A 27974-nucleotide genomic window follows, 5' to 3' on the forward strand; every position below is an offset into this window, starting at 1 on the left:
AATCTAGAGAGCATTCAGAGAAGAGAGTGAAAGGGATGGATGATTAGTCCCAGGAGGAAAGACAAATGGCACTGGGATTGTTCGGCACAGATAAGAGAGGGCTAAAGGCTGTCTTGATAGCCGTTAATGACAGGAAATTCCCTGGGATGAAGGCGTCTGCCGGCTCATGAGAAGTTCAGCTAAATTCATGGCTGAGAAGACCAAATTGGGTTGCCAGGAGGAATGCTGGGGATATTGGATGATGCATCCAGAGCCACTTATCCTTCAATCCCTGTGAATGTCCTATTGCTGCTGTTGGAGGCGGCAGCCCCGACTGGATGGGTCATTGGTGTGACTCGGCATGATTAAGGCCACTGCTATGTCTGGCGAGGGTCTGAAGGGTTTTGACGGGAAGGCGGTTGACTGGTTGCCACTGAGAACTGAAGGGAAAAATGGCTCAGATCCAGGCAGGAGCACAGAGAGATGTCAGTTGCCAACTCACTGGAATGGGCTACCAAGAAAAGTTGTCGTTTTCATCCTCAGTGATCTTCTTGAAAAGATCTTGAGAAGCAACATGGCTTAGTGAAAGGAGCACAGGTCTATGAGTCAGGAGACCGGGGTTCTAATCCCAGTTCTGCCACTTGCCTGATGTTTGACCTTGGACAAGTCACTTCTATATGCCTCTGCTTCCTCACCTTTAAAATGGAAATTAAATATCTAATCTCCTACTTTGACTGTGAGCCCAATGTGGGACAAGGAGTGTGTTCAATCTGATTATCTTGTGTTTTATCCCAGCACATTGCATAGTAAGCGCTTAACAAATATCATTATTATTATCACCGTTATTATTGTGCTAAACAAATACGATTTTTTATATTGTGTCTAACCTAGCTGTTAATACAGAATTGGAACATAGTAAGTGCTTAACAAATATCACCATTATTATTCTTATTTAAAAAAATAGATGGTTTATTTGTTCATTTATGCGGAGGCAGGGGCCTGGCCCAGATGATCTCTTGAGGTCCATTCCAGGTCTAGAGTTTGGTGAGAGCATCAATTGTCAGAGATAATGATTTTTTCCCCTTCCAGATCCCTTTCCCAAATATATACCACTTTACTTTGAACACTCCCTCTTTCCCTCTATGCTTGATGATGATGGTATTTGTTATTTCAGGAAGCAATACCATTTCATAGCAGTCGAAACTTGCTACCCATTCTCCCAAATCCAGAAAGCATCGTGTGCCTTCTGGGGAATCATTTGCTTGGGAAATGTATATATGTTTGTACATATTTATTACTCTATTTATTTTACTTGTACATATCTATTCTATTTATTTTATTTTGTTAATATGTTTGGTTTTGTTCTCTGTCTCCCCCTTCTAGACTGTGAGCCCACTGTTGGGTAGGGACCGTCTCTATATGTTGCCAACTTGTACTTCCCAAGTGCTTAGTACGGTGCTCTGCACACAGTAAGCACTCAATAAATACGATTGATTGATTGATTGATTGATTAAGCACTTACTATATGCCAAGCACTGTTCTAAGCGCTGGGGAGATTACAAGGTGATCAGGTTGTCCCACGAGGGGCTCACAGTTTTAATCCCCATTTTACAGATAAGGTAACTGTGATGAGGCCCAGAGAAGTTAAGTGACTTGCCCAAAGTCACACAGCTGACAGTTGGCGGAGCCGGGATTTGAACCCATCACCGCTGACTCCAAAGGCCGTGCTCTTTCCAGTGAGCCACGGTGCTTCTCCTTGGCTCTTCCATCTCTCTCGGTTCTGGGTTCCCGAATCCCAGGCTCCCTGTTCTATCTTTTCCAGTCACCTCAGACCCCGGCCCCCAGCCCCCCGACCTTCCAGGCTCCCTCTCTCCCACCCCCGCCACGCCTCACCTCTTGTTGCTCCCCCTGCTCTGCAGTGCGCGATGCTGAACGAGAAGCTCGATTCGCTGGTGCGAGAGCTGAACGAGGAGGCCCAGGCGACTGTGGTCCCCGAGGGGAGCTCACAGGCCTCTCTGAGCAGCCCCGAGGCCACTGAGAGCAACAGAGAGTGTGGCGTCAACCCCAGCCCCGGGCCCCGGATCTTCAAATCCAAGGAGCAGCTGATGCTGAGAGCTAACAGCCTCAAGAAGGCCTTGAGACAGATCATCGAACAAGCAGAGAAAGGTAAGGGGAAGCAACGTGGTCTAGTGGTTAGAGCACAGGCCTTGGAGTCATAGGAACCTGGGTTCTAACTCTGACTCCGCCACTTGTCTGCTGTGTGACTTTGGGCAAGTCACTTCACTTCTCTTTGCCCCAGTTACCTCATCTGTAGAATGGGGATTAAGACTGTGATCCTCATGTGGGACAGGAACTGTGCCCAACCTGATGGTCTTGTATCTACCCAGGACTCAGAACTGTGCCTGGCACATAGTGTAAGCACTATATACCACTAAAATAAAATCAAATAAAGAGGACCTCAGAGGAACAAAGAAGAGGCCCTGAGGTTTCCAGTGAAAGTGGATTCTGGGTGGGAGAATTTTTTTTTTTAAAGACCTTCCTAGACAGTGCTGGAAAATCACCCAACACCATTTTGCTCTGCTTATTCTTGTCAACCAATCAATGTGATTTATTTATGCAGAACATTGGAGTAAATGCTTGGGAGAATACTATAATAATAATAATAATGATGGTATTTGTTAAGTGCTTACTATGTGCAAAGCACTGTTCTAAGCGCTGGGAGGATACAAGGTGACCAGGTTGTCCCACGTGGGGCTCACAGTCTTAATCCCCATTTTACAGATGAGGTAACTGAGTCACAACAGAGAAATGAAGTGACTTGCCCAAAGTCACACAACTGACAAGTGGCGGAGCCGGGATTTGAACCCATGACTCCAAAGCCTGTGCTCTTTCCACTGAACCACGCTGCGCTCCCCACCCCCAAAAAGCATCTGTGTCTCTGCGAGGTTGACGAACATTCAGGTTTTTTTGAAACGTGGACAGGTGTTGGGGATAGAATTTGGGAGCCTTCACATCTTGTTGGCACCAGTGACCTCTAGCCTGATGTCCTCGGCCCCTGGCTGAGACCGGTCTCAGGGATCTCTCCTTTCCCCAGACGGTAGCCCTGAGGCCCTAAATCCACAGACAGCGCTTCTCGGAAATTAATGCTGCAAATCTCACTCGCCTTCACCGGCCATTGATTTTTTCCATCTCCTTCTGACTGGCTTCTCCTCACCTCCTAGACCCCGGCCACTCCTCACTGTAAATTGTCTTTCACAGAGCAGCAGGAGCATGCCATTGCCCCCCTACACATTTTAATCAGATAAGAAGTATAGCGGCAGCCCCTGATGGATTGCTGCTGCCTCCTGATCGGTGTAGATTTCACCCCCTTCGCTCCTCCTCATCTCCAGAAAGGCTGTGTGGCCTTGACTTCATTGGACGGTTTCCTCTCTGGACGCTGCTGCTTCTGGTTACTACCTGTCTGGGCTGTTAACAAGAAAATCCAGGGGGTTGGGAAGACAAAGCTTTTCCCCATGTTCAGTTCCTTGCCTTATTCCAAGCCCCGTCAGCACAAACCAAAGGATTAGGTTTCCCCTGCATGTGATGGACACGTGAAGCATGTGATGTCCGTGTCCTGCTTGAGATGTGAAGCAATTTGGCCTAATGGAAAGAGCTCGGGATGGGGAGTCAAATCCTGGCTTCTGCCATTTGCCTGCTGTGCGATCTCGGGAATAATAATAATAACAATGGTACTTGTTAAGCGTTTACTTTGTGCCAAGCACTGTTCTAAACACTGGAGTAGATACAAGTTAATGAGGTAGGACACAGTCCCTGTCCCACATGAGGCTTACACTCTTATCCCCGTTTTACAGTAGAGGTAACTGAGGAAAATTAAGTGACTTGCCCGAGGTCACCCAGCAGACATGTGGAAGTGCCAGAATTAGAATCCAGGTCCTTGCTCTCACCGTTAAGCCACACTGCTTCTTTAATAGTATTTGTTAAGTGCTTACTATGTGCCAGCCACTGTACTAAGCGCTGGGGTGGATACAAGCAAATCAGGTTGGACACAGTCCCTGTCCCACCTGGGGCTCACAGTCTTAATCCCCATTTTACAGATGAGATAACTGAGGCACAGAGACGTGAAGTGACACAGTAGACAAGTGGCAGAGCTGGGATTAGAAGCAGGTCCTTAAAACTCCCAGGCCTGTGCTCCGTCCTCTAGACCATGCTGCTCATTTAGTGCCTCCGTGCCTCGGTTTCCTCATCGGAAAATGAGGATGAAATATCTGTTCTCCCTCTCCCTTGGACTGTGAACCTCATGAGGGACAGGGAGTGAATCTAATCAGTTATGCAGTTAATCTGCTCTGATTGAATTATGTCTACCCCAGTGCTTAATACAGTGCTTGGCACCCAGCAGGGGCTTAATGATCTCATAAATCTTCATGAGAAGATCTTCCTCATCCATGGTATTATTTCCCAATGATTACCACTGTGTACTGAACACTGTATTAAAAATTTGGGAGAGTACCATACAACAGACTTGATAGACTCGTTCCCTGCTCATGACAAATTTGCAGTCTAGGGGGCTTCTTGAAAAGCAGTGTTGTCTAGTGGAAAGAGCATGAGTCTTGAGAGTCTGGACCCCCGGCCCAAATCTGCATGCTGTGTGCCCTTGGGTAAGTCACTTAATTTCTCTGTGCCTCAGTTTCCTCATCTGTAAATGGGTGTGAAATACCTGTTCTCCCTCCTACTTAGATTCTGTGCCCCATGTGGGACAGGGTCAGTGTGCAACCTGATAAGTGCTTAGTACAGTGCTCTGCACACAGTAAGCACTCAATAAATACGATTGAATGAATGATAAACTCGTAGCTATCCCAGTGCTTGGCATATGGTGAGTGTTTAAGAAATTCTACGGTTATAATTATTACCAGAGACTCTAAGCTTCTCCCGGCTCTCTCTCTTTCTCTGTAGCTATTGATGAACAAAACAAGCAGACGCAAGCATATCAGAACACACCCTCCTCCTCACTCAAGAAGGAGAGCTCAGAAGATTTCAACAAGGAATCTGAAAGACTCAGTAAGGACTATCTTGGTCTTTTCCCTATTTCACCCTCTCTGGGTTGAAAGGTTGGAGATTTTCTGTCTCTGTCTTGGTCTCTCCCACCCTCTGTCACTTCCTCTCCCTGTGTCTCTTTCTCTTCCCTTTATCACTCAAACATTCACCAGTTACCTCGTGGGAAATGTCCATAAATGCTGCAGACACATCACCAGCCCATTTAGAGATCTCTCCCTGCTCAGGAACACTGGCCAGGGCGGGAGCTTAGGCCATTTGGAAGCCAGATTTGTTGGAGATACCAGAATAGATTATCGGATTTAATCTCACAATCAGTAAACAAATTTTCCTCCCTGAGGAAGGAGACCAAAGTGTAAACCTGAAGAAAGTCATCGAGCGTGGCTGTTTGACATAGCCCAAGCTCCAGAGAGTCAATCTGAGCCAGCAAATCTCTGGCATGAGCGCTTGGACGTGATCAATCAATCCATGGTGTTTATTAAGCGATTATTATGTGCAGAACACTGTACAAGCCCCTTGGGAGAGTTCAATACCATTCATTCATTCAATCATATTTATTGAGCGCTTACTGTGTGCAGAGCACTGTACTAAGCGCTTGGGAAGTACAAGTTGGCAACATATAGAGACGGTCCCTACCCAGCAGCGGGTTCACAATCTAGAAGGGGGAGGGGGGAGACAGACAACAAAACAAACATAGTAACAAAATAAAATAAATAGAATATGTACAAGTAAAATAAATAAATAGAGTAATAAATATGTACAAACATATATATATATATATATATATATATATAGGTGCTGTGGGGAGGGGAAGGAGGTAAGGCATGGGGGATGGGGAGGGGGAGGAGGGGAAGAGGAAGGAGGGGGCTGCAAACAAATCGAACAATTTCAGCACTTACCACAGAGTTGGAAGATGTGATCCCCACTCACAAGGAGCTAGCAGTGTACAGGGAAGCCTGATGAGTTGGCCACCCATTGAGTGGTTCCTCTAGAGTGTAAGCTTCTTGTGGGCAAGATACCTGTCTACCAACTCTGTTAGATTCTACTCTTGAAAGCGCTTAGTACAGTGCTCTGCCGAGAAGCAGCATGGCTTAGTGGATAGATCACGGCCCTGGGAGTCAGAAGGACCTGGGTTCTAATCCTGGCTTCGCCACATGTCTGCTGTGTGACTTTGGGAAAGTCACTTAACTTCTCTGGGTCTCAGTTACCTCCTCTGTAAAATAGGGATGAAGATTGTGAGCTCCTTGTGGGAGAGGGACTGTGTCCAACCTGATTCCCTTCAAGACCCTACTGAGAGCTCACCTCCTCCAGGAGGCCTTCCCAGACTGAGTCCCTTCCTTCCTCTCCCCCTCATCCCCCTCTCCATTGCCCCCCATCTTACCTCCTTCCCTTCCCCACAGCACCTGTATATATGTTTGTACATATTTATCACTCTATTTATTTTACTTGTACATATCTATTCTATTTATTTTATTTTGTTAGTATGTTTGGTTTTGTTCTCTGTCTCCCCCTTTTAGACTGTGAGCCCACTGTCGGATAGGGACTATCTCTATATGTTGCCAACTTGTACTTCCCAAGCGCTTAGTACAGTGCTCTACACACAGTAAGCGCTCAATAAATACGATTGATTGATTCACTTGTATCTACCCCAGCGCTTCGAAGTGCTTGGCACCTAGTAAGCACTTAACAAGTACCATAATAATAATTATTAACATTAGTATGCAGCAAGTGCTCAATAAATATGTCCTGGATTGATTGAAGTCCGTGCAGTACTGTGAGAGGGTGAGCGGGTGGACAACGAAGAAGTTGATTGGAGTCTACGTGAGGGTGAGGGTGTGGACAAGAAAGGAGTTGATTAGAGTCTGTATCACGGTGAGCGGGTGGACAGCGGAAGAGAGGGATGAACATAGAGGGCTGAACTGACTCAAGGTACGCTTGTCTTTGAACCAGATTCCCGCCGGGGCACGGTGTCTTCTACCACGTCGTCGATCTTTCTGGACCGACCGGATGGCTTCAGTTCGGTCCACTTTACCGAAGATCCCAACACTATGTAAGTCTGAATGCGGTCACCCCCGGGGGAAACTCAGCTCTTCTCCGCAGAATGCAGTGCCCGGGAAATCACGCTGCAGCGGGACTTTGGTTCTGCCGAAAGTGCTGCAGAGAGTTAGAGCTCACTACCATGCAGGGATTTATTCATTCATTCACCCAATTGTATTTATGGAGTGCTTACTATGTGCAGAGCACTGTGCTAAACTCTTGTCTTATGCCACCGAGTCGTTTTTGACCCATAAAGACACCACAGACACATCTCTCCCAGAACACCTCGCTCTCCGTCTGCAATCGTTCTGGTAGTGGATCCATGGAGTTTTCTTGGTAAAAATCCAGAAGTGGTTTACCATTGCCATCTTCCACGCAGTCAACTTGAGTCTCTGCCCTCGACTCTCTCCCATGCCAGTGCTGCCCAGCATGGGTGAGTTTAGACCTGTAGCAGATTGCCTTCCACTCGCTAGCCACTGCCCAAGGTAGGAATCATCATCATCATCATCAATCGTATTTATTGAGCGCTTACTGTGTGCAGAGCACTGTACTAAGCGCTTGGGAAGTACAAGTTGGTAACATATAGAGACAGTCCCTACCCAGCAGTGGGCTCACAGTCTAAAAGGGGGAATGGGTAGACCTCTGCTTGACTTTTCCTCACATAGCCGAGACCGGTAGAGTACTGGAAATTCTCCAGGTGCAACCCTGAGAGGAGGCTAAGCTCTTGGGAGGGTACAACACAACAATAAAGAGACACATTCCCTGCCCACAACGAACTTACGGTCTAGAATTTCTCACATCCTGCCGAGGGAGAAGAGGAAATAAGTCTGTGCAACCCCGTGAGACGCATTCCCTGCCCATAATGAACTCACGGTCTAGAATTTCTCACATCCTGCCCAGGGAGAAGAGGAAATAAATCTATGCAACCCCATGCCCTTATACTGTACCCCATCCCTCAGCTTCTCAGGGAGTAAGTTTCAATCTTCACTCCCCAGCAGAGAGGACCCTTGGGAGAATGAAAACAATGATCTCATTCACTCTCAAAGCCCCTAAGCCAGAAGCAGAGAGACTCACTGATAATTGTGGTATTTAAGTGCTTACTGTGTGCCAGGCACTGTACTAAGCACTGGGGTGGATACAAGCAAATCAGGTTGGACACAGTCCCGGTCCCACGTGGGGCTCACAGTCTTAAGTCCCCATTTTACAGATGAGGTAACCGAGGCACAGAGAAGTGAAGTGGCTTGCCCAGGGTTATACAGAAGACAAGGGGCGGAGCCAGAATTAGAACCCAGGTCCTTCTGAATCCCAGACCTGGGCTCTCTCCGTTAGACTGTGCTGTTCAGTCAAGAAATAGCATCAGTCCCAGGCTTTCCAGACAGGTAGGTGAGAGAGTAAAGAGCCATGATAATGATGATGATAATAATAATAGAATTTGTTAAACCCTTACTCTGTGCCAAGCACTGTACTAAGCACTGGGGTAGATAGAAGTGCTGGGGTACATGACATGATTACCTTGTATCTACCCCAGTGCTTAGAACAGTGCTTGGCACGCTTAATAAAAAGCCCCTAACAAATACCGCAAATATTATTATTAGGTCAAACACAGTCCCTGTCCTGTTTAGGGCTCATAGTCTAATTGGAGGGAAAGCAGGTATTGAATCCCAATTTTGCAGATGAGGAAACTGAGGCACAGAGAAGGTAAGTGACTTGCCCAAGGAAACATAGCAGGCACATGGCGGATCTGGGATTCCAACGCAGGTCCTATGTCTCCCAGGCCCACGCTGTTTCCAGGAGGCCATCCTGGGCAAGCTCATGCCATAGTCCTGGTTGCCTTCCTTGGCCACATCAGGGAGTTGGGCTGAGGGATGTGGGCAAGACACTCCTATCTGAGCTTCTCCCACCCTTCCCGATCCACGCTTGGAGAAATCCCAATGAGGCCCGCATGCGTCGTTTTGAATACCGTGACCGGTTGTTTTCTGCAACTGGCGTTTACTGTTTCCAGCTCAGTAGCAGTCTCTGCCCTAATCTCCATCTCCTTCTCTCCGTCTGCCAATTTCAGACAATTCTCAGAAAGATGCGTCATGAACAACTATTTTGGCATCGGCCTAGATGCTAAGATCTCTCTCGAGTTTAACAACAAAAGGGACGAGCACCCCAAAAAATGCAGGTACGGATAAAGCAAGTCTTTTCTCCAACCCTCTGCCCTCTCAGAGTACCCCTCGGTGATGGAGGCAACAAGAAAGGAGGCCTAGTGTCCAAATACCCAGGAGGCAGCGTCGACAGTAGGGATTGCCCCTGAGGTCTCTGAATCAAGACTGTTGGGCTCTTAGCACGGCTGTAATATTAGAGCACTTGATTTCAGTAGAAATGCAATTTAATCTCTATCTCTTATTATCTGGGGCCAGCAGAGGTCAATTGCTTAACGATACAAATTGCCCTATCCCTTCCTTTCCACAAGAGAGATGCAGCTCTGTGGATGGCTCCTTCTTTCACCTTTGTCCAGGTTGGGAAGGGGAAGAGGTGGGGTCAGCGGGGGAAGGGGTTTCTGGCCCAGTAATAACAATAATAATAGTAATAATAATACTTGTTAAGCACTTACTACGTGCCAAGCACTGTTCTAAGTACTGGGGTAGATACAAATTAATCAGGTTGGACACAGCCCCTGTCCCACACGGGGCTCACACTTTTAATCCCCATTTTACGGATGAGGTCACTGAAGCCAGAGAAGTGAAGTGACTTGCCCAAGGTCACACAGCAGACATGTGGGGAGCCAGGATTAGAACCCAGGTCCTTCTGTCGTCCCAGGCCCGTACTCTGCCCACTAAGCCATGCATATCAGCCTCTGTGTAGGCCCGACCCAGTTCCACAGCAGACAGGAGGGAAGGAGAGTCATCAATCAAATAATCAATCAGTGGTATTTATTGGGCATTTATTGGGTGCAGAGCACTGTTCTAAGCACTTGGGAGAGTACAGTAAAGCAAGTCATGCAGGCCCAAAATCCCCCAGGCTCATTGTTGCTGCTGGGATTTGAAGTGTCAGGAGGCATTCATACACTACCATAATGCCTTAGGCAAAGTGACCAGGGCCTGCATTAAGTGTTTAGTACAGTGCTCTGCACACAGTAAGTGCTTAATAAATACGATTGAATGAATTCCCGTCCCCATCTACCAGTAGTCATTCATTCATTCCTTCAGTCGTTATTTATTATTCATTCATTCAATCATATTTATTGAGCGCTTACTGTATGCAGAGCACTGTACTAAGCGCTTATAATAATGATGGCACTTATTAAGTGCTTACTATGTGCAAAACACTCTTCTAAGCGCTGGGGAGGTTACAAGGTGATCAGGTTGTCCCTGGGGGGGCTCACAGTCTTAATCCCCATTTTCCAGATGAGGTAACAGAGGTAACAGGCACAACAGAGAAGTGAAGTGACTTGCCCAAAGTCACACAGCTGACAAGTGGCGGAGCGGGATTTGAACCCGTGACCTCTGACTCCGAAGCCTGTGCTCTTTCCACTGAGCCATGCTAAGCACTTACTGTGTGCAGAACACTGTATTAAGAGCTTGGAAAAGTACAGTATAACAATAAAGAGTCACAATCCCTGCCCACAACGAGCTCACAGTCTAGAGGGGGGTAGACAGCCATCAATACAAATAATCAGACACCAATGTAAATAATTAAAATTACAATATATACTTAAGTGCCGTGGGGCTGGGACCGGGAGGACAAGCAAAGGGAGCAAGTCAGGTCAATGCAGAAGAGACTGGGAGATGAGGAAGAGTGGGGCTTATTCTGGGAAGGCCTCTTGGAGGAGATGGGCCTTCAATAAGGCTTTGAAGGGAGGGAGAGTAATTACCTGGCGGATTTGAGGAGGGAGGGCATTCCAGGCCGGAAGCAGGATATGATCCGGGGTCAATGGTGAGACAGGCGAGATGGAGGCACAGTGAAAAGGTTAACACCAGAGGAGCGAAGTACGCAGGCTGGGTTGTGGAAGGAGAGAAGCGGGGTGAGGTAGGAGGGGGCAAGGTGATAGAGAGCTTTAAAGCCAATGGTGAGGAGTTTTTGTTTGATATTGAGGTGGACAGGCAACCACTGGAGATTTTTGAGGAAGGGGGTGACATGTCCTGAACGTTTCTATAGAAAGATGATCTGGGAGAAGCCCAGAGGCAAGCTAAGGGCAGGATGGAAGAGGGCCAAGCCCAATCCACCCAATCCACTTTGTCGGCCAGGCCGGGACCGAGCCGAAGGGAGTCCGGCGGTTGAAAACATTCAGATCCCGACGAGGTCTCATTAGTTTCGGCTCCGTTGTTAGCGGCGCTAGGCCGATGCCCCGTTTGTCCTTGCTGTCTAACTCCCATTGTGCCCAGCGGTCTGGGTTTGCACTGGATCTTCCTGCTCCTCCTGAGAGTGGCCAACTCTGGACCTTCTCCAGCTTCTACTGAGCCAAGGTCAAACCACAAGTGAAAAATGGCCAAAAACCAAACGTTGGGGCTGTTTCGCCTCGATGCTTTGATGAGGAAAGAGGCTATTAGAGATTTGCAGTTTCAGGAAAGGAATTACTGGACTTTTTTACTTGATGGTGCGTTTAGACTTTTGAAAGTCGAGGGTTTTTTTCCTAGCTTGTATACAAGGGAGTGTGTGATGTTTGACTTAAATGAGAGAAAAAAGTGGATTTTCATCTCTCGCCTGTCCTTCTGTAAGCTGAGAATCTTCTCAGAAGTCAATCTATCCATGGTATATCTTGGCCCCTTATTGTATGTAAAGCACTGAACTAAGTGCTTGGGAGACTACAGAAGCAGCGTGGCTCAGTGGAAAGAGCATGGGCTTTGGAGTCAGAGGTCATGTGTTCAAATCCCAGCTCTGCCAATTGTCAGCTGTGTGACTTTGGGCAAGTCGCTTAACTTCTCTTTGCCTCAGTTACCTCATCTGTAAAATAGGGATTAAGACTGTGAGCCCCCTGTAGGACAACCTGATCACCTTATAACCTCCCCCGCACTTAGAACAGTGCTTTGCACATAGTAAGCGCTTAATAAATGCCATTATTATTATTACCATACAATAGCATTCCTGAACATGATCCCTGACTTCAAGGAGCTTCCATCCTTGATAAAGACCAAGGATGAAATGAGAGCACCCCAAAGGCAAAAATCAGCGGAAAATAATAAGACCAATCAAGCAATCAGTCAATGATATATATTGAGCGCTTACCGTGTACTAAGCACCTGGGAAAGTACAATATAGCAGAGTTGGTAGTCACATTCCCTGCCCATAATGAGAACTGGAATGAAAGCTCTCTGGCAGCCCCTAAACACTTGACGTAAACAATTTACCGTGGGGCTGCTGAATAAAAACACACAGTGTGTCCATTTCCAGACCAGGATGAAAAACTTCCTGTGCTCCCCATTCAGAAATCTTTTTTCCTCTGGCCGCTTAGCTAACTGGCGTCACCCAAGCCAGTCCAAAACTTGCTGCCCCGAGTCCATCTGAATACGATAAATTACCTGACTTTCCTAACTGTATCGTTCATCTCTTTTAAAGAGAAACCCATTTTTTTTTTTTTTTTTGGTATTTAAACACATACTATTTGCTAGGCTCTCTACTGTGTGCCAGAGTCTTTTAAGTCATTCATTCAATTTGTTCAGTCATTTATTGAGCACTGTACTGTGCAGAGCACTGTACTAAGCACTTGGGCGAGTACAATATAACAATAAACAGACACATTCCCTGCCTACAGTGAGCTTACAATCTAGAGGACTGGGAAAGAAAAAAATTTCCCACTTCCTGATGTGTGTATGATACGTACTCTCCTCTAGAGCAGATTCTTCGGTTGACTTTTGAAGCACTCTAAGGCTGGCATTCTCCCCTTTTTAGAACAGTGCTCTGCACATAGCACATGCTCAATAAATACCATTCATGGATTGTAGAAGAAGAAGTTAACAGGGTACAGGGATCCTGAGGCTACTCAGTAAGTTAGCAGTTAGCTGGGGTCTGGCTCACCAGTTCAGTCTCGGCTGGTGTTTTGTTTTTTATTTTTTAATGACATTTGTTAAGCGCTTACTATGTTCCAGACACTGTACTAAGCGCTGGGGTAGGTACAAGGGAATCAGGTTGGACACAGCCCCTGTCCCGCATGGAGCTCACAGTCTTAATCCCCATTTGACAGGTAAGGGAAGTGAGGCCCGGAGAAGTTAAGTGACTTGCCCAAGCAGACAAATGGCAGAGGCAGAATTAGAACCCAGGTCCTTCTGAATCCCAAGCCTGTGCTCTATCCACTAATAATGATGATGGCATTCATTCATTCAATCATATGTACTGAGCGCTTCCTGTGTGCAGAGCACTGTACTAAGTGCTTGGGAAGTACAAGTTGGCAACATATAGCGATGGTCCCTACCCAACAACGGGCTCATAGTCTAGAAGACGGGCTCACAGTCTAGAGGACTTATTAAACACTTACTATATTCAAAGCACCGTTCTAAGCTCTGGGGAGGTTACAAGGTGATTAGGTTGTCCCATGAGGGGCTCACAGTCTTAATCCCCATTTTCCAGATGAGGTAACTGAGGCACAACAGAGAAGTGAAGTGACTTGCCCAAAGTCACACAGCTGACAAGTGGCAGAGCCGGGATTTGCACCCATGACCTCTGACTCCAAAGCCTGTGCTCTTTCCACTGAGCCACGCTGCTTCCTGGGTTATGGCTGGGTCCTCTCTATGGGTCTCTGCATGTTACCACGAATCTTGGCTCCCCAGACCCAACTCTCACTGAGGGGGTTGAGGGAAGCATTGATTTATACACACTGCCCACTGCCAACCATCCCAAGATCCAATCTTTGCCCCAAGGAGTTTGTACTGTCCAAACCAGATATTGAAAGCCAAATTAATTAAGTGGAAAAGAAGGCCTGCATGCCTGCTCTGGGCACCAACATGGTTGCTGCATCATAATAATAATAATAATTATGGTATTTGGGATGGATACAAGCAAATGGGGTTGGACACAGTCCATGTCTCGTTTCGGGCTCAATCACCATTTTACAGATGGGGTAACTGAGGCACAGAGAAGCGAAGTGACTTGTCCAACGTCACACAGCAGTCAAGTGGAGGAGCCGGGATTAGAAGCCAGGTTCTCTGATTCTCAGGCCCATGCTCTAGCCACTGCACCATATGGCTTTTCATGCCAGTGGCACAGCCCCATGCAGCTTGGTTTGATCTGCACACAACCTCTCAAATACAGGTCATGACCCTCAAACCCGGAGCAAGCGTTGCCCACTGCATCTTCAATTCGATTCTATTTGATCATATTTATTGAGCGCTTACTGGGTGCGGAGCACTGAACTAAGCACTTGGGTGAGTACAATACAACAATAAACATACACGTTCCCTGCCCACAATGAGGTTCTGTTTAGAGCGGGGAGACAGACATGGATATAAATAAATGACAGAGATAGACATAAGCACTGTGGGGCTTATGGGATGAATAAAGGGAGCAAGTCAGGGCGACCCTGAGGGGAGTAGGAGAGAAGATTAAAGGAGAATCTGCCCGGTGGTCTGGATCTGGACACGACCTGAGCCTCCATGGGGCTTCTTGAAGCCCTCCAGCCGGGGGTCTCACGGGCTAGAGTTCTCCCGCCATTCAGGCCTTTCCAGTTAGCGTATTCCCAGGGGAATGGGGTTCTGCTGGCCAGCACGGAGGCCCAGGTCCTGTGATTCCCGGTCTTCAACGAGGCTGGCCTGTCACCTCCTCTGTTCTGTCATTTCTGCCCCTCCTCATCCTGTGCCCCCTGCCCCTTCCCACCCAATTCACCTCGCCCGATCTCATATCTGGTGCTCCCATCCTGTCCCTGCCTTGGGATCTCCTGCCCATTCCCACGTGGTGTGTCTCCCCCCCCACACACACACACCCCCATCTCCCCACATCCCATCCCCACCCCTGTTCCCCCCTGCAGCAGTCGCACCAAGAACATGATGTGGTACGGCGTCCTGGGCACCAAGGAGCTCCTTCAAAGAACCTACAAGAACTTGGAGCAGCGCGTGCAGCTGGAGGTCAGTGGCCAGAGACCCCTGTTCTTTGGGGAAACTGAGGGGGCCACCTAGGACCCCGGGGGTGGACACTGGGCTGGTCTTTGTTGGAACCACCATCCACATCTCTGAGCTTCACGGCCTCAGCGGAGGAGGAGGGAAACATAGAGAGAAGGAGGAGACGGAGCCCCGTTTTTCCTGAGGAAAATGAAGTCGGAAGGGTAGGCGACCCCTCCGGTGTGGGGAGAACTGTGTATACAACCATGACGTGAGCAGGTTCTTCCTTTTTAATACACGATTTCCATCAGCAGCCAGTCATGTTCCACTGAATTCCCCTTTGGTCTTATCCTTGTGCCCCCTCCTTACCCACTGCAGCATGTGGCAGGAGGGTGATGGGGTCAGTGCTGGGGGCGGAAGGCTCGGAGACTCCTGCAGAAATCATCAGGAGCCTAGGAACCTTCCCACTCTTCCCGCCCCTGGCCTGGCAGCCAAAGAGAACAGGCCCCAGCCTGGCTGCCCAGTGAGATCTCCTTTCCCTCCCCCATTTGTATCTTTTTTGCCAGTGTGACGGGGTGACCATTTCCTTGCCCAGTTTGCAGGGCATTGCCGTGCTCAACATTCCCAGTTACGCTGGGGGCATCAACTTCTGGGGAGGCACCAAGGAGGACAGTGTAAGTGTGGAGCTGGGCTTGTGGCTTTGGGATGGGGGGGCCATCCGAACTCTCAGGCACAGTGGCCAGCTTGGCTGGAAAAACTTCCCAGGTCAACGGGGAAGATGGTCCAGAGCGGGGTCAACATTCATTCATTTGATCATATTTATTGAACACTTACCATGTGCAGAGCACTGTACTGAGTGCTTGGGAGAGTACAGAACCACAATAAACTGACACATTCCCTGCCCAAGATGAGCTTACAGTCTAGAGAACTACGGTCTCTGGCCCAAGACCGTGACCACCCTAGCCCAGAAGCGGGGCCGGTGGTATCTAGCAGGGCGTGAGGAGCAGCTGAGAGGGAGAGAGTGACCCACCTATTCCCCCCCGGCAGAACTTCGGGGCCCCTTCCTTCGACGACAAGAAGCTGGAGGTGGTGGCTGTGTTCGGCAGTATCCAGATGGCAGTGTCCCGCGTCATCAATCTGCAGCACCACCGCATCGCCCAGGTGAGTGGATGTTGGCCTAGGGAGCCCGTTCCCCCGCCATGGCCCCTAAGAGCAGGGTGCAGCCGCGGGGGGAGGAGAGAGTTGGTGTCAGCTGGGGGCCCGGGGGAGGAGAGGCGGTTTCCAACAGGGTCATCACCCCAGCGAGCCGGCCCCCGTTGGGGGCTACCCCAGAGATGGTGGCCAACTGGGCAGGCCGAGGCTGCGGGCATCCCGGAGGCGGCCCCAACTCGGGCTCTTGGACTAGACCAAGATTCCGGCCCCCTGCCCCGTTTGGCCCGAAGGGGCCCCACGTCTGTCAGCCGACCACATCCCTCTGTCCTGGGGCCTGGTCCGGGGTGGGACCCCAGGGGAGGACCCCCGGGCAGCCTCGTCTCCAGGGCTCAGCATCCGACTCACCCTTGCCCCCCACTCCTGGGCCCCGCAGTGCCGTGTGGTGAAGATCACGATCCGCGGGGATGAGGGGGTCCCGGTACAGGTGGATGGCGAGGCCTGGATCCAGCCCCCAGGCATCATCAAGATCCAGCATAAAAACCGGGCCCAGATGCTGACCAGAGACCGGGTAAGAGGGGACACCCAGACCTCCCTGCCCTGGGTTCGAAAACTGAGCTGAGGGGACCCACCTAAGCCCCAACACACATGGGGGGGAACATTCTCTTGGACAGGGAGACAGCTTCATGGCCTGGCTTGGCAGGGACTTTCCTTCTCTAATAACAATAATAATAATAAGGGTATTAAGTGCTTACTAAACACCAGGGTAGGTACAAGCAAATCAAGTTGGACACAGTCCCTGTCCCGTGTGGGGCTCACAGTCGAAAATCTCCATTTTACAGATGAGGTAACTGAGTCCTAGAAAAGTGAAGTGACTTGCCCAACATCACACGGCAGACAAGTGGCCAAACCAAGATTAGAATCCGTGACTTTCTGACTCTTAGGGCCGTGGTCTTAACACTAGGCCATGCTGCTCCTCTCTTTCCAAATGAGTCCCCAAGGCCTAGGCGTCTACTGCCTGAGCATCTTCCAGAGGAATACTGGGGCCCTTCTGAGCAGCGCTGACTGGACATCAAACACCTTGGAAGCAGTTTTGGTTAGAGGAAGTGTCAGTCCAGCGCCCTGGCCAGATCTCCATACACTGTAGACCCACAAGTCTCCTTGGGACTGTGGCTTGCAAAAAGTTTTAGCAATTTGGGGGTAAATGCGGGCTTCTGGGTAAAGAAGTAGAATGGCTGAGGGCTGGAGGGAGGGTGGTTCATTCCGGTGCTGGAGAGAACTCTAGAAAATGTCAAGCTTCCCGGCCTTGGAGGGGTGCCTGGAGAAGCAGAGTGGCCTAATGGATAGAGCACAGGCTGGGAGTTAGGAGGACCCGCGTTCTAATCCCAGCTCTGCCACTTGTCTCCTGTGAGACCATGGGCAAGTCACTTCACTTTTCTGTACTGTTACCTCATCTGTAAAGTGCAGATTAGGTCGGTGAGCCCCATGTGGGACAGGGACTGTGTCCAACCTGATTAGTTTGTATATACCCCAGTACTTAGTGCTGGACATATAGTAAGCACTTAACAAATATTATTATTATTATTATTGAGACTGACAGAGACATTCAAGTCCTCAGAGAGTCCTTGCATCTCTGTTAACCTAGACTCTCTGTCTGTGTCCATTCGTGCATTCATTCAATCATATTTATTGAGTGCTTACTGTGTGCAGAGCAGTGTACTAAGCGCTTAGGATGTACAAGTCGGCAACATGTGTCCCTGCCCAACAATGGGCTCACAGTCTTGGGGGGGAGACAGGCAATAAAACAAAACATGTAGACAGGTGTCAAAACCGCTTGATGGGGGTGGGGGCCAAATGTCCACAAGCAAGGGGCTGGTGTGTGTATGTGTGTACGGGAGTGTGTGTACGCGTTTGCATTGTGGTCTGCTGTGACTCGCAGCACCCTGCCCACCATGGACCACCGCCACATCCCAGGTCCCCCCTCCCAGCCCGGGTCCCCGAGGGTCACCCCCCTCTGGACTCTTCTCTCCCGCTCCAGGCCTTCGAGAGCACCCTGAAATCCTGGGAGGACAAGCAGAGGTGCGAGGGTTATCGGGCACCCCCGCGGCCCCGCCTCAACTCGCAGCAATCCATGGAGTACCTGACGGACGAGGAGTATGGCCAGATGCAGCAGCTCGCCCAAGCAGCCGAGACCCTCATCAGCAGGTCGGTCCCTGGAGGGAGGAGGCTCCTGTTCCATGCTCCGACCCGGGATCCCCGGGCCCGGAGGGAGGGAAGAACGGAGGGGAGGATGGAGGGACGGAACTGTCCGAGTCAGGTCCGGGGATGGGCCTGAGATCCCGAGAGCCGATGGCCAGCCAAGCTTTTTGGAGTCCCAGAACCCGGGTGTAACTGGCACAAGCCAGTGTGGAGGCTGAACTACCTCTACTGATCTTTTTGATCACAAGCAAGTGCTGAGTTTGACCCTCTCTGCCAGCAGGGGTTCGATTAATCAGTCAATCGATGTTATTTTTTGAACGCTTACTGTGTGCAGAGCACTGTTCAACATGCTTGGGTAGAGTCGATAGCCGTGATTTCTGCCCACAATGAATATGCAGTCTTGATCTGTGTGTCCTCTGAAAGCCAGGATCTGGAGGACCACTGCTGCTGCCCTGTGATGGTAGAAGCCAAGTGGCTTAATAATAATCATAAATAATAATTATGGTATTTGTTAAGCACTCACTATGTGCCAAGCACTGTTCTAAGTGCTGGGGTGGATACAAGGTAATCGGGTTGTCCCACGTGGGGCTCAACGTCTTAATCCCCATTTTACAGAAGAGGTCACTGAGACACAGAGAAGTGAAAAGACTTGCCCGAGGTTACACAGCAGGACTCAGGATTAGAACCCATGTCCTCTGACTCCCAAGCATGTGCTGTTGCCACTAGGCCATGCTGGTTTAGGAGAAATTGTACAGGTGACTCTGCCCCATGCCTGCTGTGTAACCTTGGGCAAATCACTTGACACCTCTGAGCTTCTGTTTCCTTCTCTCGCAAGTGGGTATTTAATGCCCATTCTTCCTCCCCATTAATAATGGCATTTAATAATGGCATTTATTAAGCACTTACTCTGTGCAAAGCACTGTTCTAAGTGCTGGGGAGGTTACAAGGTGATCAGTTTGTCCCACGGGGGGCTCACAGTCTTAGTCCCCATTTTCCAGATGAGGTCACTGAGGCACAGAGAAGTTAAGTGACTTGCCCAAAGTCACACAGCTGACAGTTGGCGGAGCTGGGATTTGAACCCATGACCTCAGACTCCAAAGCCCGTGCTCCTTCCACTGAGCTACGCTGCTTCTCATTAGACTGTGAACCCTCTGTGGGTCTGATCTAATTATCGTGTTTCTATCCTGGTGCTTAGAACGGTGTTTAGCACCTACTTACTGATTAATAAATACCACAATTATTAACATCATTATTATTACTAGAATCTGGCAGCCAGTAGTGTATCTCATCATCATCGATGGTATATTGAATGCTTACTATGTGCAGAGCACTGTACTAAGCACTTACAATACGACCGTTTCTATACGTTACCAACTTCTACTTCCCAAGCGCTTAGTACAGTGCTCTGCACACAGTAAGCGCTCAATAAATACGATTGAATGAATGAATGAATGACAGAGTTGGTAGACAGGTGCCCTGCCCACAAGGAGCTTACACTCTGAGATCCCACCACTTCGCATCGTCGGATGACCCATTTTGCCCAGGCCCTGATTAATGGGTCAATCCTTCAGTGGTACTTATTGCACCTACTGCAGCAGCAAGAGTGCTGTATTGAGTAGAAAGCCCCCCATCCCTGTTCTCAAGGGGCTAAAAATCTGCAATTTGACAAAAGCCCTGCCTACCTCTCCCACTGGCATGAGGGCAGGGGCAACCCGCTGGGCTGGCAGAGTCCTCTGAGCAGCCGCTGGCCCCCTGCCAAGGTGTGGGTGCCAGGGGATGGCTGATCCCTCCGGAGGAGCCGGCGGGGGAAGAGCCGCCTCTCTGCCTCCGGGACTCATGGCCTTTCTGCCGCTCTGCAGGATCCACGAGGCGGCCAAGACCCACAAAGCCATCGAGCAGGAGTTGGCCCACTCGGTGAACGGCAGCTCTCTGGCCTTGAGCGAAGCCCTCTCGAACAAGTGCAGCGGCACCCCTGAGGTGAGATGGGAGCCTTGGGTGGAGGGCAGACCCGACTGGCCTGCCGAGAAAGGGAAGGAGAGGCGGAGGCGGAATGGAGGAAGGATGGAGGCGGAAGCCAAGGCAAAGGGGCTGATTCCTGCCAGGAATCTCGGGTCTAGAAGCCCTGCGGGCAGTGAAGAATGATGGTCCAGATAGGGATAGGGGCCGGGGAAGCCATCTTAGAGCCTGGGATTGCCTCTGTAGACTACTCAGTCAGTCAACCGTATTTATTGAGCGCTTACTGTGTGCCGAGCACCGTACTAAGCCCTTGGGAGAGTTTAATAGAACAATAAACAGACACATTCCCTGCCCACAGCGAGCTTACAGTCTAGAGAAGCAGCATGGCTCAGTGGCAAGAGCCCGGGCTTGGGAGTCAGAGGTCATGGGTTCGAATCCCAACTCTGCCACATGTCTGCTGTGTGACCTTGGGCAACTCACTTAACTTCTCTGAGCCTCAGTTACCTCCATCTGTAAAATGGGGATTAAGATTGTGGGCCCCGTGTGGGACAACCTGATCACCTTGTATTCCCCCAGCGCTCAGAACAGTGCTTTGCACATAGTAAGCGCTTAACAAATGCCATCATTATTATTATTATTAGAGGGGGACATTAAGAGAAATAAGTAGCCGCTCTCTCCTCTCCCCGCTGCATAAAAAAGGGCTGGAAGGTGAGCCCCAGGGTCTGACTCCATTGAGAGTGGGTTTGAGGGGGAGCCGAGGATGGAGAGGAGCTCCTTCTCTGCTCAGTTGCCCGTGAAGTTGATGTTCCCAGATGGCATTGAACAAGAAGCGGGTATCAGAAATTCTGACGCATTGGCCGCTGCTCGGTGCCGTATTGCCGTATTGCCCTCTGCTGGATAAGACTAATTTACTTTGATGAAAGGATCGTTAATTCATTCCATCGTATTTATTGAGAGCTTGTTGTGTGCAGAGCACTGTCCTAAGCGTTCGGGAGAGTACAGTAGGACAATAAACAACCACACTCCTTACCCACAACGAGCTTACGGTCTGGAAGACCAGAATCAGCCCCTAGCCCCGTCCCCTACACCCTACAGGCAAACAAAATTAGGCTCCCCTGAAACTAAATCCAACTAAGTGCTAATAAGCACTCTAATAAATAAGAAAAATAGTAACCCCATTTCAGTTGTCTTTGGCTCTGCCACGTGCAGGGCTGAAGAAAATTTTGCAGGCCTAACTGACGCTCTCACTATCTCAGAATGAATTTCCGGGCTTGGCATAAAGTTGACGCAGACCGGTACCTGGCCAGTGAAATTTTGGAAGTTGCAGGGGTGATTCTGACAACTCCAAACTAGCCCTGCCCCAGGGGCTGGAGAGGAAGGTCAATAGACAGGAAAGACGGGGCCGGGGGGATCCTCGAAGGTCAGGGTCAAAGGGAAAAGAAGTGCGGCTCTCAAACTACAGGCAAGAAAGAAAGGGGCAAATATGGCCTAGAGTTCTGCTCTCCTCCATTTTGCCCATCTTCCATCAGCCAATGCTCATGGCATCTGTTTTGTTTGCTGCCACAGATTTGTTACAACGTAAGCAAATCTGTGCCGCGCCAAGCCTCAGCTCTTCTATTGCTGCTGCTGCTACTACTGTGCCCGGTTCCTCTGGGGGCTACCCTGTCGCTCCTCGCTGTCCCTCCCTGGATTGGGAGGTGAGGGGCATCTGACCCACCTCCTCCAGGCAGCGGGCAGGAAGGAAGGCAACAGGGCCACATCCTGCCGGCCCATTCCATCCCTTCCCACTCACCAGCCGGGCGCCTGCTTACTAACATCTCACATTTCTCTTTCCTTTCCTCCCCGTTTCCTCCCTCTCGTCTCAGTTTCTAAGCAGAAATGCAGCAGTGGATGTATCAGTTAGTGTGAAAGCCCTGTACACTGAAACCAGAGCTTTCCTGGAAGGAAAATTGGTGAGTGCAAGGGCTTGGAGCAAGGGAGGGTTAGGATCAAACCCGTGTGTGCGTTTGGACAGTCGGTGTTACGGGGCTCGGCTGTCTGAAACAGAAGGTTTCTAAAGAGCAGAGAGCAAGCCTGCTTTCCAGTTTCCCGTTCTATGCCGGTCGAAGGAGCGATTCCAAGACTGTGTGGGCTACATCGATCCGTACGCTAAGTGTACTCTGTGTTGCCCTTCAGCTTGAAAGTGCAGGCCTCGAGAAGCAGGGCATGCGGGGAAAATTCAAACCAAGAGTAGTGGACTTCTTTCACCAGTCAGCCTCTTACCCGGAGTACACCACTTCTCCGGATTGTGTTTCCTGACCTCTGAGTAGCTGTTGAGGAATAATAATAATTATTGTTGTAATTATGCTATTTGTTAAGTACTTACTGTGTACCAGGCACTGTACTAAGCTCTGGGGTGATTACAAGCAAATTGGGTCGGACACAGTCCCTGTCCCACATGGGGCTCACAGTCTCAGTCCCGATTTTACAGGCGAGGTAACTAAGGCACAGAGAAGTAAAGTGACTTGCCCAAGGTCACACAGCAGACATGTGGCGGAGTCAGGATTAGAACCCAAGACCTTCTGACTCCCAGTGGCTCTATCCACTAGTACATGCTACTGAATCCACCCCACCGACTTGCAGAACTAATATGGCCATTTGATGAGCTCAAGGTTGACGTGGACTCTCGGTGGTCTTGGAATTATCCAGAAGCTCTGGACGTGGACTCTCTGTGGTCTTGAAACTGTCTGGTTTTTTTGATGCAGGAGTGGCTTGCCTCTTAGCCCCTCTCTTCTTCCCCCCATTTATGTCCAGGGTCCTATTAAAGGGACAGAATGAATTTTGACCACACAATCCTCCCTATTGCAAGGCTCCCTAATTCCCACCACCTTGCCTTGGGAGACAGGCATCCCGGTCTCCATTTCATCGTGATTTCATTTGAAAAGAGGCCCCAGATCTGAAACTCTTTCGTGTTTCCACTCAGTCATTTCCAGAGCTAATAGGACTCACACCTAGGCCCAGCAGCGTCTAACACAGTTATTCAGGGCTGGGTCTGGGCTGGTTTCTGAACACCCAAAAGGGCTTTTTTTTTTTTTAACCTCCCTTTTACCTCACATTCAAGTCTGCCTGTGGAACATGGCTAACTATGGGTCAGGGTAAGAAACTATTAATCCATCAGCCAGTCAGTCGGTGGCACTTATTGAGCACTTGCTGACTGCTAGTAGCTGCTGTACTAAATTCTTGGGAGAGTAAAATAATAGCAGGGTGCAAATACCTTGCCCTTGAGCTTACCATGTAACAAGGAAGACAGGCAAAACTGATTTATGGATAGTGAAAGTGAGAGGAAGAGCAAGGATAAGCAGGAGGAAGGACAAACACGACAGATGAATGGGCTGAAAAAGGAACTGAATATGCAGGTGAGGGTATTTAAATAAAAATAATTATTGATGTGAGTGCTGAGAATGAGTGATTCTAGTACTTAAGTGCCAAGGGTGGCTACGGCCACTTGGGCTAATCAGAGTCAATCAATCCATCGTATTTATTGAGTGCTTACTGTGTGCAGAACAGAGTCCACAGGAATGGAGCAGCATTGAATAGTGGCTAGAGCATAGGCTTGGGAGTCAGAAGGTCGTGGGTTCTAATCCCGGCTCTGCCACGTGTCTGCTGTGTGACCTTGGACAAGTCGCTTCTCTGGGCCTCAGTTACCTCATCTGTAAAATGGAAATTGAGACTGTGAGCCCCATATGGGGCCGAGACTGTGTTCAACCCGATTTGACTGTATCCAGCCCCGCACTTAGTACAATGTCTGGCACATAGTAAGCACTTAACAAAAACCGCAGTAATTATTATTAATGGAAACTAGCTTCTCAGCCAACCAGGAGACAGGGCTTTTGCTCCTAATTAGCACTGATAAAAGCAGCGCTGAGAAACAGCATGGCCTAGTGGTAAGAGCACGGGCCCGAGAGCCAAAGGAACTGGGTTCTAATCCTGGCTCCACCACTGGTCTGTTGTGTGAGCTTGGGCAAGTCATTTAACTTCCCTGTTCCTCAATTATCTGATCTATAAAATGGAGATTAAGAATGGGAGCCACATGTGGGACATGGACTGTGTCCAATCTAATTAGTTTGCATCTACCCCAGTGTTTGGCATGTAACAAACGCTTCACAAGTACCCTTAAAAAAAAAAAAAAGAATACCACTTTAGCACTTTACCCTGTGCATAAGGGGAAGTCTCCCTGTTTTGAGTCTCTCAGTTGCCCTCGAAGCCAATGAGGACTTTCCCTGTTCCAAGGCTGACCCCGACTCTTTATGCCCATAACATACCGACGACTTTGTGGCTTCTCCCGGAGACCCATGGGTTGGAATGGGGAGGAAGGAGGTAAGAATGAAGGAACTGTGAATGTCCATGTGGGAGCCTAGGCTATATCCCAGGTGAACGACGGGATTGGTTTTGTTTTGTTTTTCTCCTTAGTGTGGGGAAGCAATCACAGATTCGGTAGAGAGAGTGGGGAGATGCTGTGTGTAGCCCAAAGGGGTCAAAGAACCTGTGACCTCTGATTCCCAAGCCCGAGCTCTCGCCACTAGGCGAGAAGCAGCGTGGCTCATTGGGAAAGAGCACGGGCTTTGGAGTCAGAGATCATGGGTTCAAATCCCGGCTCCGCCAATTGTCAGCTGTGTGACTTTGGGCAAGTCACTTCTCTGTGCCTCCGTTACCTCATCTGTAAAATGGGGATTAAGACTGTGAGCCCCCCGGGGGACAACCTGATCACCTTGTAACCTCCCCAGCACTTAGAGCAGTGCTTTGCACATAGTAAGCTCTTAATAAATGTCATTATTATTATTATTATTATTATCATTACTCTTCAAGCAATCGATCAGTAGTATTTATTGAACACTTACGATGTGCAGAACCCTCTATTAAGTGCTCGGGAGAGTACAATACAGCAGAATTGGTAGACACGTCCTATGGCCTAGTGGCGAGAGCGCAGGCTTGGGAATCAGGGGTCACGTGTTCTAATCCTGGCTCTGCCACATAACTGCTGCATGACCTTGGGAAAGTCACTTAACTTTTTTGTGCCTCAGTTACCCCACCGGGAAAATGGGGATTGAGACTGTCAGCCCCATGTGGGACAGGGACTTTGAAGAACCTGATTACTTTGTATCTACCCCAGGGCTTAGAACAGTGCTTGTCACATAGTAAGCACTTAACGAATACCACAATTATTATTATTATTATTATTATTATTATTATTGTTAATGCTCAGATGGGCCTATTTCCTGTACCACTTCTACTGCCCCCAAACTTCCTTTCCCAGTCTGAGGGTATGGATACCCCCATCCCCGGGGACCAGGTGCCCACATTTCTCACTGATTGGACACCAAAGATCCCCAAAGCCAGCCCACCTGTGTGCCCGTTCACATCGTGGTGACCCACAGAATCCATTGTTCTGATGGCACTGCAGGAACGTCACTAGACAGGCCGTGCCACTCACTCGCTACCCTGCACCCCAGCCTGTGGCAACCTGTGGAGTTTTCCCCTGGGAGCTTTGTGTCCACCGAGGGCTTGGGGTGACCCACTTCTTTGGTGTCAAGTGGACGGCGGGCCCAGGAGAAGAGAAGAGGTGGACAGACTGGCACGGTGCCCTTGGCATCTCAAGCCCGCCTGCTCTCTCAGGTAGCCTTTTCCCAAAGAAGTGGAAGTGGGTTGACTGGAAGGCGGTGAGCTCAGAAAAATCCATTTCAGGGCTTCTGTGGGCAGAACGTCGGGCTTGCTGGTGGGGGATCTTGGGATATTCTGTGTGTTTCATGATTGACCCTTGTGTTCCCCTCTCCCTGCCCCCTCCCACCCCGTCCTAGTGTCCTTAGAACTTGAGCAGGGGGCTGGCCTGGCCCGCGGACTAGGCCCAAAGCCAGAAATCGCAACTTTGATTTCTGTCCGACAGGCAAGCAAGTCCCAAGTCGGTCACTTTCCTCTGGGACTCAGTTTCTCTATCCGTTCAGTAAGGCTCTCTCCCTTCTTAATGAGATGAATCTCTAAAGTGCTTCAAGCTCTCTTTGGAGAGAGGGCCCTTTAAGTACCAGAAATTATGGGAGTAGCAGTGCTGGAGGGCCCCTCACCCCCCACTCCCCTCCACCAGTGACCTACGGCTCAGCACACCACAACCACTGTGGACCCCCCCACAAAAGATAGAATTTTCCAGAGAAACAGGAAGTCCAACCTTTGTGAGTCAGTCTGTCATATTTATTGAGCGCTTACCATCTGCAGGGCACTGTACTAAGTGCCCGGGAGAGTACAACGCAACAGTAAACTGACACCTTCCCTGCCCACAAGCAGCGTGGCTCAGTGGAAAGAGCCTGGGCTTTGGAGTCAGAGGGCATGGGTTCAAATCCCGGCTCCGCCAATTGTCAGCTGGGTGACTTTAGGCAAGTCGCTTCTGTGCCTCAGCTACCTCATCTGTAAAATGGGGATTAAGACCGTGAGCCCCCTGTGGGACAACCTGGTCACCTTGTTACCTCCCCAGTGCTTAGGACAGTGTGTTGCACATAGTAAGTGCTTAATAAATACCATCATTATTATTATTATCAGAGGAGGAGACAGCACCTGGTTGAGGGCCTGAGGGACCGATGAGACTCATCTCTTCGGAGGAACTCTGCTTGGTCCCCAAATGCTGGACGTAACCCGGGCTTGGGTGGTGACCCCAGGGCCACGGGGCCGGGATCTGGGGGCTTTCCCTCAGCTCAGCCCCCAACCCAGAGACCCTGCATCCACACCCCCATATGTGCTGCTTGTCACCACGCCCTGAAGTCCTTTCCTGAAAAACTCAAGCATTTCAGTTCCCAAGGAAACCACCTTCTCAATCATTCGGTCGTATTTATTCGATCGTATTTATTGAGCGCTTACTGTGTGCAGAGCACTGTACTAAGCGCTTGAGAGAGCACAGAAGAACAATAAGCAGACCCGTTCCCTGCCCACAACAAACTTACAGTCTAGAAGACGAGCTTGTCCAGGCCGGACTGGACCTGTAGTTACCCAGAAGCCGGGTGCCAAACCAGTAATGACCCAGTCACCCCCAGGGTACCTGTTGCCACAGCAGCTCTGCGGCGGGGAGGGGACTCCCATCCAGCTCACTCTGTCCTCCCTCCGGACCCACAGCAGCTGGACGCCCCCCAGCAAGAGGAATTGCAGAGCGCCCTGAACAATGTCAGCCAGGAGCTCCAGAAGCTGTCAGAAATTCACTGGATGGCACCAATCATCAACTCCGCAGAAGAGGTGAAGTTGGCCGGGAGTCGGGCGGCGGGCACGGTGGGCTCTTCGATCTGGACAGTCTGCCCCCGCAGATTCATCCATTCATTCGACCGTATTTGTGTGCAGAGCACTGTACTAAGTGCTTGGAAGAGTACAACAATAAGCAGACACATTCCCTGCCCACAACAAGCTAACGGTCTAGAGAGGGGATGCCAAGAGCATGGGCTGCGGAGTCAGGAGGGCTGGGCTCTTATCCCACCTCCACAGCTGCTGTGTGACCTTGGGCAAGTCATTTTACTTCACTGGGCTCGCACTGCTTGAGAAGCAGCGTGGCTCAGTGGAAAGAGCCCGGGCTTGGGAGTCAGAGGT

At 49.7% G+C, this 27974-nt stretch overlaps 1 protein-coding gene across 1 annotated transcript in view; it reads left to right on the forward strand.

Moving 5' to 3' along the window:
* The window catches only part of DGKK (diacylglycerol kinase kappa), a 145505-nt gene that overhangs the window by 102033 nt on the left and 15498 nt on the right, over nucleotides 1-27974 (forward strand). Inside the window, exons 16-27 of the mRNA XM_038748152.1 lie at nucleotides 1899-2145; nucleotides 4930-5034; nucleotides 6979-7078; nucleotides 9125-9232; nucleotides 15008-15104; nucleotides 15644-15751; nucleotides 16125-16238; nucleotides 16663-16797; nucleotides 18265-18431; nucleotides 20285-20402; nucleotides 22247-22333; nucleotides 27513-27629. Coding sequence (XP_038604080.1) covers nucleotides 1899-2145; nucleotides 4930-5034; nucleotides 6979-7078; nucleotides 9125-9232; nucleotides 15008-15104; nucleotides 15644-15751; nucleotides 16125-16238; nucleotides 16663-16797; nucleotides 18265-18431; nucleotides 20285-20402; nucleotides 22247-22333; nucleotides 27513-27629 — 1503 coding nt within the window. The remainder of the gene's footprint in view (nucleotides 1-1898; nucleotides 2146-4929; nucleotides 5035-6978; nucleotides 7079-9124; nucleotides 9233-15007; nucleotides 15105-15643; nucleotides 15752-16124; nucleotides 16239-16662; nucleotides 16798-18264; nucleotides 18432-20284; nucleotides 20403-22246; nucleotides 22334-27512; nucleotides 27630-27974) is intronic.

Source organism: Tachyglossus aculeatus, chromosome 6, assembly GCF_015852505.1.
Source record: "Tachyglossus aculeatus isolate mTacAcu1 chromosome 6, mTacAcu1.pri, whole genome shotgun sequence".
Classification (NCBI taxonomy): domain Eukaryota; kingdom Metazoa; phylum Chordata; class Mammalia; order Monotremata; family Tachyglossidae; genus Tachyglossus; species Tachyglossus aculeatus.